Raw genomic sequence first — 19,980 nt, forward strand, 5'->3', positions numbered from 1 at the left:
GGACCCAGAAGAAGAGGTTAAAAAAGAGCCCTTCGTTCAAGGGAATAAAGCAATAAAAATAGGGTCGACCACTGGCAAAACTGTGGAGAGAGAAGAAAGATGTAAAGAGTAACTTCCAGAGCGTAAGACTTCAAACGAGAAATGAAAGTAATGTCAAGGCTGAATAAAAGGGAGAGAGAAGTGAAAATGATGAAATGGTAAATCCACACAGACAAACTGGAAAACTATTGTCAGGATCAAGAAAAGCAAATGATAAGCAGAAAAAGCCAGACAAAATGTTCCTATCTGGAAGCCAGAAGAAATGATCAGGATAGCAATTGGACATGCTTTTCAAACATTTGAAGGAAAGAAAAGAAAACAAATGAGGAGTATGAGGGGAAAAGTTTAATAATATGGCAATACAAATGACAGGCTTCTACTGAATAGGTTTTTTTCCTGTCTATTTGTATCTGTTACTGTTCTAAATATAGGTCACGTAATATAAAGTAACCTTAAAATGAGAAGAAGCATTACTTATTTCAATATGTATGCATTTGCATTGTGTATGTGGTATGTGATGGCTTTAGTTTAAATAATATTCTGTTTCTGCAGAATCTTTTTAATTTTTGTTCTTAAATTCAGTAGCCCAGGAACTGGGTCCTCTCTGAACCTTTCTTTGATAGTTTCCTCTAGGCCAGTTTTTAGTGTTTATTCTGCCTTAACAGAAAATATGGGTATCGTACTCCCACAATGGAGTTATGCTCTGAGATAATATCTTTCCACCTAGACTTCACAGAAAACCCTGCTATTTCTTGGGAAATCTGCTTAAGATGCACTGCGTTTACCAGAAATTTTGCCTGATGGAAGCTGCAGGCTTTGCTTTCTAGGCAGTGATTTGTAGGAAAAAAAAAAAAAAAAGCATTTTCTATACGACACTTATTTATAATGCAGCTAGCCAGGTAGATTACAATGCAATATCTTGACAGGTAGCAACTCCATGCACTGTTGATGTAGCTGAGAGGGAATGAAAGTCTGTGAATCCCAAGCCTTGTATTCACAACAGAGCATAGATACTCTGCTTTAGTTCAACAAGTATTTGTGTTTCCAGAGCAGGACAATCTGATTCACAGCCATGCTGACCCAGTACAGTTTTGTATGCATGGTAATAACAAACCATAGGGTTGCTGCATCCAGATCACTCTCATCTCTCGAGGTCTATGGAGCAGGAAAGCCTCTACATCCTGGAGAAGAGCAAAAACGTTTGGATAGGACTCAGCTTGATTCTCGGCTGCCTGAATTTAGGTGGCTGTACATGATGAGGTTACCTAAGTTCCCATTATAGTCAGTGGAGCCTACTGAGCCATTCATCTCACCAGGTGCATTTATTTTAGGAAGAGCTGGACTGCTGTCTAGACTCCACTGGCTATTAATGGGCTTAGCTGACTAAGATCTTGATTGACTGCAGTGGGAGTTCAGACACCTTGCTGATGTGTGGACACCTACATGCATGAGCCTGAATCTGCAAGCGAAATTCCTGCTCCTCAGGTCATGTACCATGGGCAGAGCACTGAAGAGTCCTCTCTAAGTCAAGGCTTGTTGAATACCGTGGTGTGCCTGGGATCTTGGCCTCTGGCTGCAGCCTCAGCCCTGCTAAAGGCTAAAAAAAATCCAAGCTAGACTACTGAAAAAAGGAAAAGAAAAAAAACAAAGAAAAAAGATTAAGTGATTTGTTCATGTATGGAATAATTATAAAATCTAGAGCTATATTATTTAAAACCCAGTTTATTTCAAGTATGCTGGCAGTGCTCCCTCCTTTATTTCTTGCATATGTTCCTACAGACAAGTTTTCTGAAGGGGTGAGGGCTGGGAATTTGAAGCTAATCTGAGAGAGGAGGTACATTTTTGTATTTATGATTGCAGATATTTGCTGCTGTGTATAATAGGACCCCCGACTTAAAGGATTTTGTCTAGCTTATAAAGTAAAAACAAACATTACAGGTCAAATTCCTGTTTTCATATTAAACCCTTAAAAAAAAAGAAAGAAAAATACTCACGAGGAATTGGAAGTCCTGGAATTTTCCACACTAGGCTGATCTGATGCAGAGAAGACTTGCTCTGTTTGTAGTTTAAATGGGAAGAGGTTAATAGCATCTTCCTAAATGTAATCCATTTCTCCAGTGATAGGATGTAGTGTTTCTAATTTTGATTACAGAGGTGGGCAGGTTGGATTACTGAAATTTAAATTTGGGTTAGGGTGTGGATTTATAGCCCTGTTTCTTCTTGTAAGAGCTGGGAAAACTTGTTTTCTGGGCCCATCTTTTCCGATTAATTTGCAGTAATTAAAGTGTGATGTGTGGGATGAGGCTAAAATGAAATACAATTAAAATTTAATCCTTCTCCTTTGGTATCTCCGTCCTTATTTATTTTACACCGTCTTCAATGCTCTGATGAGTTTAAGTCTTCCTGTATCACATACTGTGCAAGCAGAAATATTTGAGTGAACTGTTGCCAGTAGCTCTGAGCAAGAAAGGGGAATGTTTCAGATTACAGTGTGTTTTGTTGTTCTGATCTGATCTCCTTTCTAGGAGAGGCTGAGAAAGGCAGCTCTAGGGGATTTAGTTCTAGCAGCAGCAGCACATGATCTATCAATCGCGTGATTCTTACCACTGAGAACTAATGGGGAGGATGAAGAAAAAGCTAACAGTGCCTTGTGGAAGCAACAGTAGCTTCTGCTCTTGGGCCTCCTCTGCCAGCTGGACTCTTCATGGCTTCTCCCAGACTGGAAACCTACTGCTGCCCTAACCGGGATGCAGCCACACAGCTAGTGATGACCTTCCAGCCCAAAGTCTTCTGTGGAGTCTGCATTGGCAGTGCCTCCATCAGTCTGCTGCTGACCATCCTGCAGCTCCTGCCGAAAAAGGGACAGAGCCCACGGAAGATGCCCAAAGCCTCCTCTTCCTCCACTATCCTTCTCCTTGTCTCTGTTTGTGACATCCTTGGTGGCTTAGGTAAGGATCAGCTTGACACCCCTCACCCTTGCTGTGGCAGGCTCATATTGCTTTGAGGTGCCCTAGCCAAATGAGCTGGTTAGTGGCCAACAGACGTTTCGGAGGGAAACATAACGTATATATTCATGGGAAGATTTGGACTAAGTTAAATCAGAAAATGGTGGGTCTTTGGGGAAAATGTGTTGTTTAATAGTTACATTTTAAAAATAACAGCTCTTGACAGATCTACACCAAAATCTGTGCTTTAGAAGAAAGGAAAGTTCTTAGAGGAATGCATGGAAGTGGAGACAAGGGATAATATTTTAATATTAAGGCTGACATCCAAAACTTAGCTGATCCTAAGGACTGAATTTGAAAAACACTTGCCTTATATCTTTTAATGCTCCCACATAAGGTTTGCACTGTTGTTGAAATGTCATTCAATTCTCCGGGCATGTCACATTGACAGCAAATTAGTTTAAATTGCAGCTGTACACAGATCCTGCAGAACACAGGCTTTTGAAATATGAGAGAAGGTCCCTTATCAAGGACAACCTGCTGCCCGGTCCCTCAGCGATAGGCTAGAGCAATTAAACAACAGAGCTGGACATTCATGAGTCAGAATGAGACTGCTCTGTCTGAATCTGTCCTGTCAGTTGATGTCATTTACTGCCAAATTAGATATAAGTTACTGCTGCACTTGCTGTGAAAAAGCAGGAGGAGGTTTTTCTACGATCACATTTTTTTTTCTCATATTAGATAAAAGAAATAATACCATTTTGTAAGTCTCTCTAGCTGCTAGGGAAGGGAGTAGGATTTTGAACTGTTACCACTTTCATACCGAGCCGGGTTTTCTCACCCTACTTACTTAGTACCAATATTGAAACAAATGATAGACTGGGAAATAAAGGGGAGAGATGTAAAGAGTGTGTGTGCATTCACCTGGAAAACATTTTTTCAGTCAGATGAGGCCAGCAAGAGATCAAGTTATTTTTCTCTCTTTATCTCTCGTTGGCAAACGAAAGGTATTTATCCTGCATTGTCTTTTGAATTAGAGTCACTTTCATTTGGTGGGAAACCTGGTGGGTTTGTTATGCTACATGCTGGTGTTTCAATGCCACTTTCAAGCAAAACCAGAAATTCTTGCTGACAAACTGTAAGTTTATTTTTAAAAAATCCGTCTTGTTGTCACCTAATTTTGAAGTCTTGCATGTTCAGTCCTTTGACAGACAGAAAAAGAGCTGCTTGTAAAAATGAAGACAGTGAAAAATATGAAATCACTTTTTCTGAAATGAGGCGTTAGAGAGAAATCACCATTAGCATATGAAAATACGCAGGTAAAATTGTAAATAGTTAGTTGCTGCTTTATGCCAATCTGGTAAATGCAGTCCAATTCATTTTACAAAAGTGTTTGAAAGCGTCTGTAGGTAAGTGAGATTTTAATGTACAGAACACAGCATTTCAAGTCCCAGCAACTTTAAACTCTGGCGCTACTTTCACTGAGAGATTACACTGACATTTAAGTAGTGCAGTTGTTCCCTGCTCTCTACAGATCTAGGCTTCTTGTTAAAGCACAAAATCTAGGCTACAATGTGAAAAATGTGGCCGGGAACGAGCATGTGACTTAAATCATGTTAACAGATTTAAAGCATTAATACATTTTTCTTTAGGTATGATCTTCAGATCAAGTGTATGGTTAGGCTTTCCAGGCTTCATAGCTAACATTTCTGTGGTGAATGGGACTGACATATGGCCTGCTGCTTTCTGTGTGGGGAGCGCGGTAGGTACAAAGATCTTCTCCATTTTGTTTTGTTCGCAGTACCTTTATGTGGGCAAGCTGTTGTATCCAAAAGGAAATTAAACTGTGAGTCAGAGTCTAAATACGATGGATTTCCGCCTCTGCCATACCTGTACAAGTATTTTCATGCCTCTGCCTGACAGCCCAAGCTGGGAGTGGGTGAGGTGCTGGATTCTGTCAGTGTAAATGTGCCCAGTAAATACGAGGGGGCGGAAGAGAGCCCCAGTGCCCTTTTTTAGGCAGCAGATCTGCCTGCTCTGAAGCATTCTGCAGCATTCACTCTCCACAGAACTGCTGGAATAGGAGCTCTTTGAAGGGCAGACCTAAGCCGAGGTCAGACATACGACTGCGTAACGGTAGAAGCATTCCTAAACTGTCTGTGAAATCACTGGCACAGCGTCACTAATGACAGAGTGACTCCAGCGTGCCCACAACGCCAGGTTGTTTGGCCATCTTCTCTGGCAGAAATTACAGCCTGCGTTAATACCGTATTGTGGGGAGCAACTGAATTTAGCAACTCAGGTAGCTTAAATTAGCTTTTCCAGTGTGACACTATGTTTTAATCACACATGGACTGCAGGATAAATATACCCAAGGCACAAACAAAGCTGCTGGCAGAAGTGCTCTCCTTACTATGTATACTGTTTATATATGGATACAGGCATTCAGAAATGGCTGCATCTGGTCAAACGCAATTAAGTATCTACTGGTTTAAAATGCATAAAATAAGAAAAAACAAATGCATTCCAAAAGTACAAAGTGAAACTCAGTTTCAAATATTACAATCACAGTACTGAGGTATGTAATATGAATTTACTGTGCAAGAAGAAAGGTCACAGGTTTTTACCAGTACCTGGAGAGTGACGAATAAGACGAATCATCAGTTTAGTAGGAAACGTAGGGTACCCAAAGAACAGTATTAGCTTTACAATCCAAAGTTTACAACATAGAGAAGGATATGCTGCATAACAGCTGTTATTCAGCTGCAATAGGTAAATAAAACAATATGTGCCAAAATGCAACTCACCGTACCTTATATGCTTAAATATGGACAAATATAGTGTTGTACTGTAGATACAAATCAGTCACACACAGCTATCGTTTCTGTGTTTTCCATCGTACATATTTCAGTGTTGCTTGTAAGGTGCAGTGTTGTTTTTTCCTTTAAGGAAGGGGAAAACAATAACATCAGCATCTTATAATAGGAATGTTCTCGTCTACAACCGTGTTTCAACTTCTGACCCTTAACATGAGAAAGAATATTTTTAAACAGTGAGAAAGGTACTGTATGCAGCTTATTTACTTTTCATTTTGATCTCAGGTTAGGCGGTGAGTAGCATGGCAGTCTACCGCAATTTCTATTCTTGCTTTCTTGGGCTGCAAGCAAAAGTGCTGCAGTTTGGATCCCTTACTAAATTTAAACTTAATTATATTGAAATGAAGAATGACCCTCCTTCCACTCATTTCCTCTAACATATTCTCATGTGAGTTAATGAAAGGTTTCTGCCTCTATTTTAAGTTTCTTTTAGTACTACTGTTTTGTTTAATTTACCTGCAAACCAGTAGAGATTCGAAAAAGGCATCTCCTTTGAATAACACCCTCTGATGTGCAAACGGATACCCTCTCAGGCAGTATTGCAAGATGTGGCATTTTGCAAAAAGTGGGGATGGTGGATGAAGATTTTATTTCTTAGGTTCATATGCTTTTTTTATTTTTTGAGACAGTCTTGTCTATACTGGACTTTTCAGATGGAGAGACCCCACAGTTTATTTTTGATATACCTACGTAGTAAATTGTTCATTTCTTAACTGCAACAAATATGTAAAAGTGCAGATTACGTTACAGGCTGAGTGGCATGGATAAAGTGCTTTAGACGGAAGACTGAATGGAATTTTACTTTCTGACTCCTTCTGACTAGCAGAATGCTGCATTATTTGAATTAATTGCTGAATAATTTCTATCACAAATGTTGAGTTGTAGGCTCTACACCCATGATGAAATGAAACATTTCCCAGCTTGATTTACCTTTTGGAGAAAGGAGTGCTAGGTCTTTATTCACTGACGTTTGGCTAAGTAACAAGTATGTTGGTTTCCAGCTGTAAAAGGATGCTACTGTGGAGCCACGACAAAGGATGTTCAGATAAAACTGAAAGAGGGACTCAGAGGGAAGGTAATCTGAATATTAAAATAGTTCCAGACTAATGAAAGAATGTGCTACCAAGAGCAAGCTCCTATAGGGAAGAACTCTGGAATTTATATACAGAGGCAAAGAAAGCTCAGTTGTCTTATATACACTCAGGGGAAATATGTCAACTCACAAATGCAATGGAATTTAACTTGACTTGAACCTATGCCTAGAACTAACTTTCTGATTCTGACTGAAGAAATTAGTCAGAGAATGAACATGGATAAAGCACCCTTTGCCCTCAGAGCCCCCAGTGCAAAGGTGCACGATGGCGATAACTGACATCAGTTACGTTTTTATGCCTTGGATACTGAGAAACTACTAAAATTTTAACCAGAAGTTAAAAGACCCGCACCATAAACTGTTATTGAAGAATTTTTATTTGGACTTCATATAAGACAATCAGGGCTAGGACTGGAGAGGTGAATAACAGATTTTCTAAGTAACAGAATAAGCTGAGGAAACGAACACTGTTTGATTTACCTGTGACTAGATCTGTTGGCTACAGCAGTTTTGTTCCTGTGATTTTGAGTAGGATTTCGTACTTCACAATCTCAGCTGCAAACTACACCCATTTAATGAAAAGATCACCGGGCTACAGATCTGGCGCCTGACTGTTCCTCCACCCCACCACCCCAGTGGTACTAGAGACTTTATAATAAACAGCTGTGACATTTTAATTTTTTTTTTTCCTGCAGATATGGATCCAGCTATTATATAGTGCTGGCTTCTGGTGGTTATTTTGCTATGCTGTTGATTCTTACTTGGTGGTAAGAAGATCAGCTGGACTGAGGTACCAGAGTTAAAGCTCTAAATGTGTTACTTTACTTCCAGCGCTATATGTCCTTGTTTGTATGCAGATATCTAAGTGCATAAATGAAGTTTGTACCTACGTCTGATGTTCACCTGGCTAACAAACAATGCTATGGGTGTGCTAAGTGCTTATATTGCCAGGGAAACGCTCAAATATTGATTTGTCTACACCCAATTGGCATTTAAATGCAGCTGAATTCATTTTTGCTTTAGAAAAATAAGGTGCAGTTCTGGCTCTGTCAACTTCATTGCAGCAGGATATTATTTAGGTCCCTGCTCCGTGCCTGAAGTTGACTCTTGTGGCAAAAAAGCATTATCCTGAAAATAAACAAAGGGGAGAGGGTGCTGATTTTCATGTAGTTCATTCTCCAAGAATTTTTCTCAGATTTTCTATTTTATCTCCTTTTCATTATTGCCATTATTACACTCCTGATTGCATTTACAGACCTTTTAAGAAGAAAAGAGCATATATTTACTATGCATTTTCCTGCAGGGCCTATAACTGAAGAACCTAAATACTTTGGAGAATGCTATAATGCCAGACACAAAATATAAGGTGTTTCTAAGTTGACTCTTAGAAGGGCAAAATGACCTTCAGTTGCCACTGCTAACCACAGAATTGTGTGATAGTGTACTCAGATGATACTGAGTAATCAGATACCGGAGACACGGTTCATTTGGCAGATGTTATCAAAATGGGGATTTTTTAGTTCTGGCTAGAGTTAACCTCTGCCTGTGAATGGCAAGCCTGATTTTGTAAAGTCACACAGTTCTAGTCTGAAGCAGTTGGGACTGTCCTTCCCTCATGACTGTTAATGGTAAAAAAATAAAAATAAAAGAGCGTATTTGGGTCTGATTCTAAGATCAGAGTAGTCAATCAAGGACTTTCTATGCAACCAGATCTAACGCCCCCTAAGACAGTAGCTGAATCTGAGCTTTGCAAACTACCAAAGGGTAGCTTATGTGACTGTTTCGTCCCTTATATTTTTCATCCCCTAATTTACTCTCCATAGGGAAAATAACGGATGCAAGGGGACCTTCTGGAGATTTTGGGATAAGAGAAAGGCTTTCCACACTATAGGCAGGGGACACAGGAGCTGTTTGTGCAAGCCTGAACAACCACTTGGACTTACCTTTTTTCTGAAGGAGGCCCCTGCTCCACCTACTGTCCTTAGTTACTGTACTGCCAGTGTTGTTCTGCATCATTTCATATGTGTAAAGATCTATTTGCATGAGGGTCCTATTTTTCTGTTGCAATGTGGAAAGCATAAGGTATAGTGTCTTTAATTTCTGTCCTGTTTGGTGTGCTTCCAGTACAATTGTCCTGTACCACATGATGACATGGGGGCTAGCAGTTTTGCTCTGTGTGGAGGGAGTTGCACTGCTTTACTACCCTTCTCTTTCCAGGTAAGCAGGAGTCTAGAAATAGACTACAAAATTGTATCACTCCGTGATCATTTGAATGTCTTTCAGTCAGCTTTAGAGACAGACATCTAAATATTGGGTTAACTTGTTTTGATCCTTGGGGGAGCATGTTCCACTGAGCCAGTGCAATCTTACAAATATCTGCCTGGGATTTTGGTGCGTCCTGAAGAAAGACGCAAGGCAGTACAGCCACTTGGGGATGTTGCAGTGCTGTTATATAGCTTCTGCCATGAACCACTGTGAGCTCATGAAGGCCATGTCAGGGAAAATGGGCTGAACGAGACCATTGCAGGCAAGGAGTGCCTGTCACATCCTCCTGTTCTCTCATTCCTGGTTTTAGCCTCGTATTTGTTCCTTTAAAATTGAGAAAAATTCACAGATGCTCCATGTTAATAATCAGCTTTGTGACCCACGTAAACTCATTGTGAAGGTCTGTGAATTAGAAGTTTAGCATCCGTTTACTTCATTCCTTTTTTTTTTTAAGATAAAGTTGAGATAGATAGAATAGCCAAAACTATCAGATGTGGGGGAAAAACGTGAACAAGCTCTTAATAATTTCTTTTCAGTTGTGAAAATGGCCTGGAGCATGCAATTCCACATTACGTCACGACCTATGCCCCGCTCCTTCTAGTACTGGTGATCAACCCAATCCTGTTTAGAAGGACAGTGTCAGCAGGTATGTTCCTAACAGCCAACATGAATGAGTATGTGTTATTTAGCAAAATAACAGTGCTGTATAAAGCCATGCTTATATAGCGAGTGATGTGGGCCTCATATTAAGTCCAAAGAGATGCAGCAAAGAATGGGAGGGAATTGCCTGTTGAAGTAATAAGATGCCACCTAGCTGGGAAATTTGCCCTAGAGACACACTTTGGTTATGTACTCAAGTTAACGCTGTTATAAACCTGTACTGCAGACAGGCACAAGTGTTTCTGTGATACACGGTGACTCTTGATTTAAAGTGTTTTAGACAAGTATAATGTGGAGGCTTAACTCTACTGCAGTAATGGTACCTACCTAGATTTTGGAATGTAATTTTATCTGCTCTAATGTTGGTGAGATTTGATAGCTGAATTAACTTCTTTGCAGCCCTATTCAAAAATAATGAAACGTGATCAGAATTTTGTCACTCCTGCTTCTGAGATTATGAAACAATGGGAGTTGTACACAGCTCAGCTGAGGCCTTGGAGTTCCAGTTTAATTTACTATCCAGTGCATTGAAGAAATGAGCCTGAAAGAAAAAGCCACTGATTCAATGCATTCCTTGCAAGTGATATTATCAGTGCTAGGTGTTTTCAGTACCTGAATTCATGCTTACACTTTACACATACTTACCCATCGACGTATTATAAAAAAACAGCAACGGAAGACCTTATATTCTAAGTTCAGTCTTCATCCCATTTACCCTACATTCCTCAACAGTACCCGTTTTCAAAGGAACAGCTGAGTTGATCTGTAGAATATTTTATTATAGCTGATTAGTTATACTGTGGTACCTCCTATACGTTTTGTTTAACTCAGAGACCCAATGTGCTAAACACTCGCTACATATGCCAAAAAGACAACCTTTGTTTGCCTCATTGTATTATATCATTCTTCTGACCTGTACAAAAGAGTTGCGTTTATGAAAGAGCAGTCACCAAGGTTCTCCCTAGTTTATACAGGAGAATGGTTTTTATTTAAGATTATAACTCCATACAGCAGCGTTAAAGGAAGCAAGGGCTGCGTCCAAGGCCAGAGACCAAAATGCTTTATAAGCAAAGATAAGCTTTAACCTGTAAAGTGTTGATTATCAAAAATTTCTGTTACCCTCTGCAGTCTGTAAAAACCCTCAATAAGCTGGCAACTGCATTCTTCATTAGCTACTATTTTTGTATGATTTGAAGGCACAGGCTTTTTTTTAGAGTTTATTGAAATTACCTACTTGATAATTGGTAAACTTATCTGCTCTGTCATGCTTCAACCACAAACAATTGTAGTTACTGACAAACAATTGTAGTTACTGGTACCCAGATGATCAAGTGTTGGCAATACAGCAAGCTAGGACAACGCATTTTCTATAATCAGCAGCAAAGGTCTTCAGTGACAAAATAAATAATGAATGTTATTTAAATAATACATTCATTTAAATAATGAATGTATTGCCTCTGCTACCTGTACTTAGCGCCCTATAGGCACTAAGGTTGAACTTTTCAGTATGTATGGGTTGCTAAAGATGATGTCTTGTGTTTTCCTGCTCTGAAGTGAACAAGCACTGTTTTCTCAAACAATCTATAGTTTCGCTCCATTCTCTCAGTAAAGCAATAAAGAAGAAAAGCAGTGATAAGAAAGAAAAACATGAAAGTCTGCATGATGTATTCTGTAGCCTAAAAAAAGAGAAGACCAAGTGAGGATGTAACTATGACTTAAAAACAGAAAAGTCTTTTCTCCTTGCCTGTAGAGGATAGTAAAAGAAGGATTGAGCTTGAGCTTGAGCTTAAACAAATGTGCTTAAAGCAGGAGCAGGAAAAACTTTAGTGTGGTAAGGGTTAGTAAAGCACTGGAATAGCTTGCCTGGAGAGATCTTGGAGCCTTCCTTATTTTTCAGCAAACTCATTGAGACTGCATACAGCACACCTAGATATGATTGTCATGCTCAGGGCCAGGGAATTGACTGGATAATCTCTCAAAGTCCATTCTCTTTATGGCAAAATACACAGTGAATACGTTTGTATTTGTGCATTTGTATATTATAGCATGTGACATAACTGTCTATTTTGCTGACATCACACTTCATCACACACATATCACACAAGTTTTAAAGGTGTACCCGTAGCTCTGTCATTTGCACAAATAAATGAAACGTGTAGCATAGGATAGAATGTATTCTACTCTAGCCTATGACACATCATATAAAAGTTGTAGGCACTACCCTTTTAATTATAAAAGAAAAGTATCTTGACTATAGTAACTATTTTCTATCTTCAGTGGGACTGAGAGAGGAAAGAAGAGATAGTGGAATAGCACCCGTTTTAGAAATCTGTAATAGATGTGATGATTGTTTTCCTTAAGTATTAGGCTGCATGTGGGATTGCTTGGTGATGGTTCATCCGGCTTCTGAACTGCTGCTAGGGATAAATCCATTTCTTCCTTTGATATCTTTTTTGTAGACATCTACTTTCTGAATCCCTATGCTATAAATAACAAGGTGCGTGTATGTTAATGAACACAATTGTGTACTTTGCAGTTGCCTCCTTACTGAAAGGAAGACAAGGAATTTACACAGAGAATGAAAGACGCCTGGGGACAGAGATCCAGATCCGCTTTTTCAAGATTATGCTGGTATTCGTTATCTGGTAAGGGGTGCGTTATTTTGTTTTCAATTGCCTTTTTCCCAACCAGAGATGGTCGAGGACAAGAATAGACTCTGATGGGTTGGTACTTTTTTTATCAGTCTTTATGTTTCAAAGAGAAAGCTTCTAAGCAACAAGCTCACAAACTAATTGAAGCACTAATGTAGCATAACAAGGCTGTAAGGAAATGATAAAAATATTTAAGCAACAGGAAAACAGCAACCCTTAGAAGCAATAGCAAAAAGATGATTGGGCACAACCTAAATGTGGCACAGCAGCTCTCCAGTACCGTGGGCCGATAGACAGCTTTCTGCGCTCAAGATTTCTGAGAGCCCACTTTACACCCTTGTCATCAAACATTTCTACAATATATATGCCTCTATGACTGGCTTCAGGCTGCGGATGGTGATTATGTAACACAACCGCCTCTACCGTCTGCAGATCACAAGTGTGTGAAACAAGTGTTGAGCATCAGCTGGAAACAGAGGGACTGCCATGGTTGCACTCTAGAAAAGAAACATCTCTGCTGTGTGTGAAATTTCTGATCATTTAATCTCTTTTCTGTTCTTCCATCTTCTTCCATGAAATAGGACTTTTAGGGTAGGGCAGGAAGGAACTAGAGGAGAGAGGGAGTGTACGCATCCTTATCTCCACATCCCCTGCTGCTTTGTTCTAGCAGCGCAGTCCAGTGCAGACAATTCTGAAGTGGTAACTGGAACTGAAGGTGTTGGATGCGCACAACAAAACTGAGCAGAAATAGAGCCTGCTTCTGGAGGCAGTGCTTTCTGCTGCAATCTCACAATTGTAACACAATAATAAAGGCAGCAGAAGGGATGTTGATCCAGTCTGCAGGGATATGTGCAATGAATGACCTAGCAAGAAGCAGTCACCGCCATGAAGTGTTTACGATTTACATAGGTAACACAAACAACAGGAAGAGGAAGGAAACTGCCCTGGAGTAGAGAAATAGCTTGGATAGATTTAGCAATCTGTAAAGCTACTTAATCTAACAGTGCTTTATATATACTTAACAATAACTTAATGTAACTACTTAATACACAGATAGATTAATACATCTTACATTACTTTTAAAGACTAAGGAGGCAGGAAGGCTGCCTTTTTATCTTGTCCTGGCTGCTGTGTACTGAGCGCTCTGAAGGGGAATGTATCTTTTTTTTTTTTTTTTGGAAATAACCATACCTGCTTGGCTTGGCAGAGAGGTTTCTACTGTGCAGGGTGGGGTAGCCAGAGGGAGAGAGCGAGTGAGCGAGAGAGCGATGAATGAGCCTGCAGCATAGCTTTCTGGGAAGTTGCTGAAAATAATAAGGAGCTTCAAGGCTCTGATATCCAGGCTTCAAGTTTACACAATGAAAGAGCCTCCTTCTAGAGCCCGGAGAGACTACAAAGATGCAGTTGCAACCTAAGGAGTCGAGGCCAGCTTGCTGGACTGGGAGCAAGCATCAAAGAAAGGACCAATTCCACAAAGACACAGTCAGGACATTTGTTTATTTCCATTCTATCTCATTCTGAGTATTCTTATTAAAAATAATTATGCTTTTAGTTTTAGATTTTATTCTTCTGCTAAAACATAAGCTTTAAAGTGCTGAAACTCTTTTAATGGTCACCGTACAGTAAGACTGAGGCAGTGCATCTCGAAGCCCCAGGAAGCATGCATTTCTGTTCCAAAGGTCAAATATGGGACTAGTTAGTCAAGGAAAGTAGGGCAACATGGGATCAATCAGAGGTCCGCAGATTTGGGAGACAAGAGCGGGAGGTTTTACACTGTGATAAAAATATAGTCATAGGAAGGACATGTAAAAACCCTTTTAGAAAGTATGACATGGATGGTTTTTGAAGCTGCAGTAGCAATACAAAGAAAGGCTGCTCTGACTGTTTGGAAATCCTAAGAAGTTATAACCATTTTACCTTACTACTTATTTAATGTAGAATATTCACAGTGTCTTTTTCACTACAAGAGGTTTCATTATGCTCATCCTTCCTTGGAAACAGAAATTACCTTTATTCCTAAAATATATTGGTCTTTTAAAGGATTTTAAAGTCCAGCTTTAGCTGTTTTATTTTATTTTACAGAGTTTTGAAAGTCTATTCTCTTCTAACCTGAAATTTTAGGATATTTAGGGAGGCCTGGGTTTCTGCAGTCTTTTACAGCATGTATGCGTATATCTGGTTTCTTTTATCTGTGAGTGTCTTTTTTTGGATGTCTTATTTTTAAAACACAAGCATATATATGCGTATGTAGAATTGTCTTGTTCTCTTCCTCTTCATTCTTTCTTTCTTCCACGACAGCTGGTCATCGAATATCATCAACGAGAGCCTTTTATTCTATCTTGAAATGCAACCAGATATCAATGAAATACCCCTGAAAAACATTAGAAGTGCTGCACTGATCACGTGGATTATAATGGTAGGTTAACCATGAGCTTTCTTAATCTTAGAAATCGGTCTTGTGAGGCTGGAGGAACAGCAGCAGTATAATGTGTGGGTTTTGATTTTGGAAATACAAACAACACCTTTTCACTCCAAAAAATCAGGGAAGAGAAGGAGAAAGTAAGAGAGGGGTAGGAGCTGTCATTGAGAGTGCTTTTCACACTTAGCCAAAATGTACCAAAGACCAACTTCTTCCCCTTTTACTAGAGTGTGCTTTCTCTGTCTGAGTGATTGCTATCCATTTTAAGGTGCAGAATGGACCATTATAATGAGTTCTGATCTAACCTTTCTAACCTCTGCTATAACACGAGCTACAAGGTTTTAGCTCATGATTCCTGAAGGTTCCCCCAAAACATGGATAATTTCTGATAATTCTTTCTTTGTAACAAGAGTTTTCTGTATTGCTGACTTACAAAAAATAATTACGTATTGTGTCATAATATATGGTTGATTATTTGGGGGGAAATGTATGAATAATCTTGACAGCAATGGACAAAAAGATAACTATAAGATATTGGGCTCTAACTGTGCTCTAGCTCTTTTATCCTTTTGGAATATTTGACAATGGATTTTCCAAAGATGATAACGCGGATTCCTGTTTCAAGAGAGTTAATCTTGGAGCTGTTAAATAGCCATAAGGCTATTTAGACCTGTGATACCTGTAAGACCTGAGCACGTTCTATGTAGTTAGGACCTTGTGCCACGTTGTATTAAAGGGTTAAGTATTGCAATTCCTTCATCTGACAGGGATCTTGCTCTTGTTCACCTGGAGAGCAAGAGGTCAGGTCCAGGAACTGAACTATTTTTTAAACTGACTGGAAAAATAGTTTGCTATTTTCATGTGAGAAAAATGGAAACATCTAAAACTATTTATTTGCTAAGCATCCCAAGGCAGTGGGAACAGAGATGATTTTTTGGGGAAATTATTGGGGATTTTTTTTGTTGTGTATCTCCCCATTTTTCCATTCAACTTTGAAGAATATCCTCACTAGCTCAGAAATCTGCAACAAATGCAGACCGATCAATTGCTAGTGTTTAAAAAAGCCTGACTGTATATGCTAATGTCTATTCTCACATATTTGGCTTGGCTTCTAGTGAAAAATATCCTATTTGCTTTTGTGAAGTAAAAAGTGTGCAGCTTTTGTGAAGTAAAAAGTGTGAGGAGTGTTAAAAACACTCTGGGAGACTGACCAGCTGAAATTCATGCTAGAAAACTGTTTAGCGTTAGCGTTCATGGGATAGCCTGAGCATATTGAAACAACAGGTTGTGGTATCTCATTCTGATTTGTCTGTGTCTACAGTAGGCACAACATACACTTTTATTTGGATGCAGATGGCATCTTTGAAAAGCAATTGTTCAGTCTAAGGGAAGTTGCTAATGCATGCTAAATGTTTTGCTGGAGTTCAAATTCCAGCCGTAATAAGTGTAACTGCTATTATGCTTCTCTTTCCTAGGGCGTTCTTAATCCAATGCAAGGCTTCCTCTTCACATTAGCTTTCTATGGCTGGACAGGATGGAGAGTAGACCTGAAATGGCGAAAGAGAGAAATACCCTGGGAATCAATGTCCTCATCAACTGTGGGTGAAAATGCCTATCCCTCACCAGTGAACTACCAAAGCAACATCCATGATTCAAAGAAGATATCGACAACTGACAGCCAACAGACCGATGAGGCTATAAGCATGTTGTCTGAAGGTAACACTAGTGGTGATGACAGGTTAACCAGGAGCTCTCCCATCTACCAGGGTTGGTAGTTTATAGGTGCAGAGCTGAATCTTACTTCCCCCTGTTGTCAAGACTCATAAAGTCATGGCACTGTGTGAACCACTGCTTAATCTGGAATTAGGTACCTGCCTAATGATTTGATGTCGTTTCTTTTAACTTTTGTGTGTGTGAGAAAGTGTGTGTGAGTTGGAGAGAAATTATGGTTAATGCCTTAGTTTGCTTCATAGGGGTTGTGTAGAAAGTTACAAAGGCCTGATCATTTTTTAGCAGGAGTGTATCTCTGCAAGGATCTGTGTTACTTTTGATTCATTTTCATCCATTTTATTTTAACCTCTCTTGTAACCTTCATATAGTAGAGGAATTTTTTGTTTAAATAAATGAACTATTCGTATGTTGGGTTTTTAAATGTGTTCCCTTACTTGCCTTACTCAGCGTAAAACTCCTTACCCAGAACTATGGCTCTAGGATTTCTGAGACACGCTTTGTATCCTGGACACACTGGTCAAACATTACTAACAGCAAATTTTGACATAAGCACAGATTCACACTGTTTGTGTAGAATTTCACTAACAAAATCTTCATTTTAGCTTGTTTATATTACTTCTAAGTTTGTTTTTGTTTAGGGAGCTGAAAGCCTTTTTTTAAAAAAAAAACTAGGTTCTCTAAAAACTTCAGAATAATGGTTCTATTTCATTACCGATTCAAGCAAAACTGACCTTTCAAACTATTTCTTTTTTCTTTAGTTTAGGTTCAGTTGGATCCTTATATGAAGTTGTTTAACAGGACTATGGCTATTAAGGAGCACAGTTGCATTAAGAAATAACATTTGCAAAAAAAATGTAGATGATCTGAGCGCTCATGAAAAAGAAAAACTAGAAACAGTAGTCCCTCCTCTGAGCAGTGCTCTGTTTTACATCTTCAGTTGCTGAACAGAGAGATATTGAATCTATTCTATTTTCTCAGCTACGTCCTGTATCTGGTACAGTGCTACTAAGCACCTATACCCAAATACTTCCCCAGATTGATTAAAAATTAAGAAAAAATGATGACCATGTCTACCCCAGGCTTTTAATCTCAGATTGGAAGTAGAACTAGCATGATTTAAAACTCATTGTTCTAGAAGCTTTTTACAGTAATTTGACAGACATTATGGAGAAAGCCACTTGACCCCACTAACCGTTCTTCTCCCTTCCTTCAGAATGTAGCCAGGTCCAGTCCTAAAACAAAATGTATTTTTTAGACCTAGTTCAAATTCCCTTTGACTCAGCTTCACTGGATGTCCAAACCCTTATTTTCAAACCCACTACAGGCCCAGCTATTTATAAAAGAATATATAATATTAAAGAAAGCTGAAAGGCTAGTGCAATAATATCATTGAGTTTCAGCTGCTGTGTTTCTCAGAAGAGTCCAAGGATGGTTAGGGAAGCAGGCTTATCAGAAACTACAGTGTAAGATATTGACTTGCTGTTTTAAGTAAATAGCCTTTTTGAATTAATCATTTGATAAAAAATTGTTAAACAGTGAACCCCTAATTACTTAGGCAGATCATTAGAGAACTGTGGTTGGTTTGTAGGAACTCTTGAGTCATGCCATATAGAAATCTTTATGGTTTTAGAGCTATATTATATTCATACTCTAGATATCAGGAATACTGTCATATCAATAGATCTCTAGGAATCAGTATTTTCTATAGCAATTCTGGTCCTCTGCCTGGACAGACAATCATTTCTTTCCTAGCTAAGTATGAATACAAAGCACAGGGACTTTGGGAGCAGATTATATTGATTCTTACGAAATGAAGGCCACATCTGCAGTGAAATACTCATCACAGTAGTTTAAAAGAGCAGGAAGAAGGCAGAGGTTGGTAAACCTTTTCAGATGCTAGGGTGTGGACCAAAGTACGAAACACTAAAACAAAATTAACAGCCTCTGGCTTCACAGAAATAATCAGGTGGTAGAAAAACATTCGGGAGGTGACCAACTGTAGCAAGAGGCCCTGCAAAACGGCTGACCAGCTAATCCCTCATTCCTTTTGCTGCTCTAGGGACTCACACGCTGCTGGACCTGTGGGGGCAAGGACAGCCCCTCTGCCCCAATCCCTGCCCCTCTGCCCCCAGCCCACGCAGCAGTCCCCAAGCAGTGCTCGGTGGCTTCTGATGCTGGAAGAGCTTTGCCCAGCACCGCACACCTGCCCCGCTGGTTAGCCCTCGTGATGGAGCAGTGCTTTTGCTCCCTTGGTCTTTTGTCCTTGAACATAGCGCTGGGTGTAATCTGGCTCACGGTTTTCAAGATTGCTCTTGAGATGTGTGTGGTATTTTTATATATCATCAATCTATTGGGAAACCACTGTGAAAGATGAGAATTCATTGGGCAATAGAAGCAGGACATGCTCATTTGACTACATAGGTTTTGGTGACCAACCTAATTCTGATATGTTGAGGACTTGATATAGGGCATGGCAGAGTAAACCAACCATGGTTTTTAACTTATAAAAGAAATAAGTGTTGGAAGAGTTTTCTTACTCACTTTTCTCAGTCTCTGGTGGATGTATATGAAACTTCCACAGCTTAAATGAATTATGATTTTCTCTGCTCGTGTGTAACCATGACAGCATTTGATTTCACCCACACAGACCTTGCTCTTGCCTTACTGCTTACCGTTTTGAGCAAGGTCGTGCCTTCTACAAGTGTTACAGGGTGCCTGTCTATCCTGATCAGGAGCGTGCTTTCAAAGTGGATCTTCTGATTGCCCCCACTGACTGCGCTTGCTTCATGTTGTGGGGCAGTCTCAGAGCACCTGAACCGATTTCCTTTTGGGTGAAACCAAGTGTGTCTTCCATGGGTCACCAAGGGCATGCCACCTGGGCATCCCAGGCTCAGGCTAGGTCTAGTCTGAATTTAAAAAAAAAAAAATGCTGAAATCAGATGGACTGGATGTCAGGTCTTCAGCGCTGTATAATGGAAAAGATCAACTCCTAATTGCGATACCCACTAGTGTAGACATAGCCTCAGAGAGCTGTATAGTCCTATAAGCTTTAAACCAAATACACCGCTCACTCCTTATGTAGATACTTGGGCAAACTGCAGATTAGTTTGTAAGGTATCCATGAGAGCATGCAGAGTAGTTATGCTGTAGTCCCTTCGAAAGTTGGGCAGTCAGAAATTAATTCCTTCTTATTGTGGTTAAAGGGATGTATATGAGAGTTACGTTTGCCTTTTGAACATATTCTAAGATGTAAAGCTCAGCAAGCTAGAGATAGCTTGAGAGAGAGAATTTACTCACATAA

The 19,980-nt window shown here is 39.6% G+C and overlaps 1 protein-coding gene across 33 annotated transcripts in view; it reads left to right on the forward strand.

Moving 5' to 3' along the window:
- Positions 1-19,980, forward strand: part of GPR143 (G protein-coupled receptor 143) — a 58,259-nt gene that overhangs the window by 10,718 nt on the left and 27,561 nt on the right. For 19 of the 33 annotated variants that reach the window (XM_068921251.1, XM_068921199.1, XM_068921366.1 and 16 more), the window contains 8 exons: positions 2,565-2,987; positions 4,637-4,746; positions 7,649-7,743; positions 9,078-9,170; positions 9,755-9,864; positions 12,415-12,523; positions 14,828-14,945; positions 16,424-16,664. In XM_068921251.1, coding sequence (XP_068777352.1) covers positions 2,744-2,987; positions 4,637-4,746; positions 7,649-7,743; positions 9,078-9,170; positions 9,755-9,864; positions 12,415-12,523; positions 14,828-14,945; positions 16,424-16,664 — 1,120 coding nt within the window. In that variant the 5' untranslated portion in view covers positions 2,565-2,743. Of the gene's footprint in view, positions 1-1,818; positions 1,874-2,564; positions 2,988-4,636; positions 4,747-7,648; positions 7,744-9,077; positions 9,171-9,754; positions 9,865-12,414; positions 12,524-14,827; positions 14,946-16,423; positions 17,975-19,980 lie in introns of those variants that run through there. The other 14 variants (XM_068921314.1, XM_068921343.1, XM_068921327.1 and 11 more) reach the window with 3 other exon arrangements.

The sequence above is a fragment of the Struthio camelus genome, chromosome 1, assembly GCF_040807025.1.
Source record: "Struthio camelus isolate bStrCam1 chromosome 1, bStrCam1.hap1, whole genome shotgun sequence".
Classification (NCBI taxonomy): domain Eukaryota; kingdom Metazoa; phylum Chordata; class Aves; order Struthioniformes; family Struthionidae; genus Struthio; species Struthio camelus.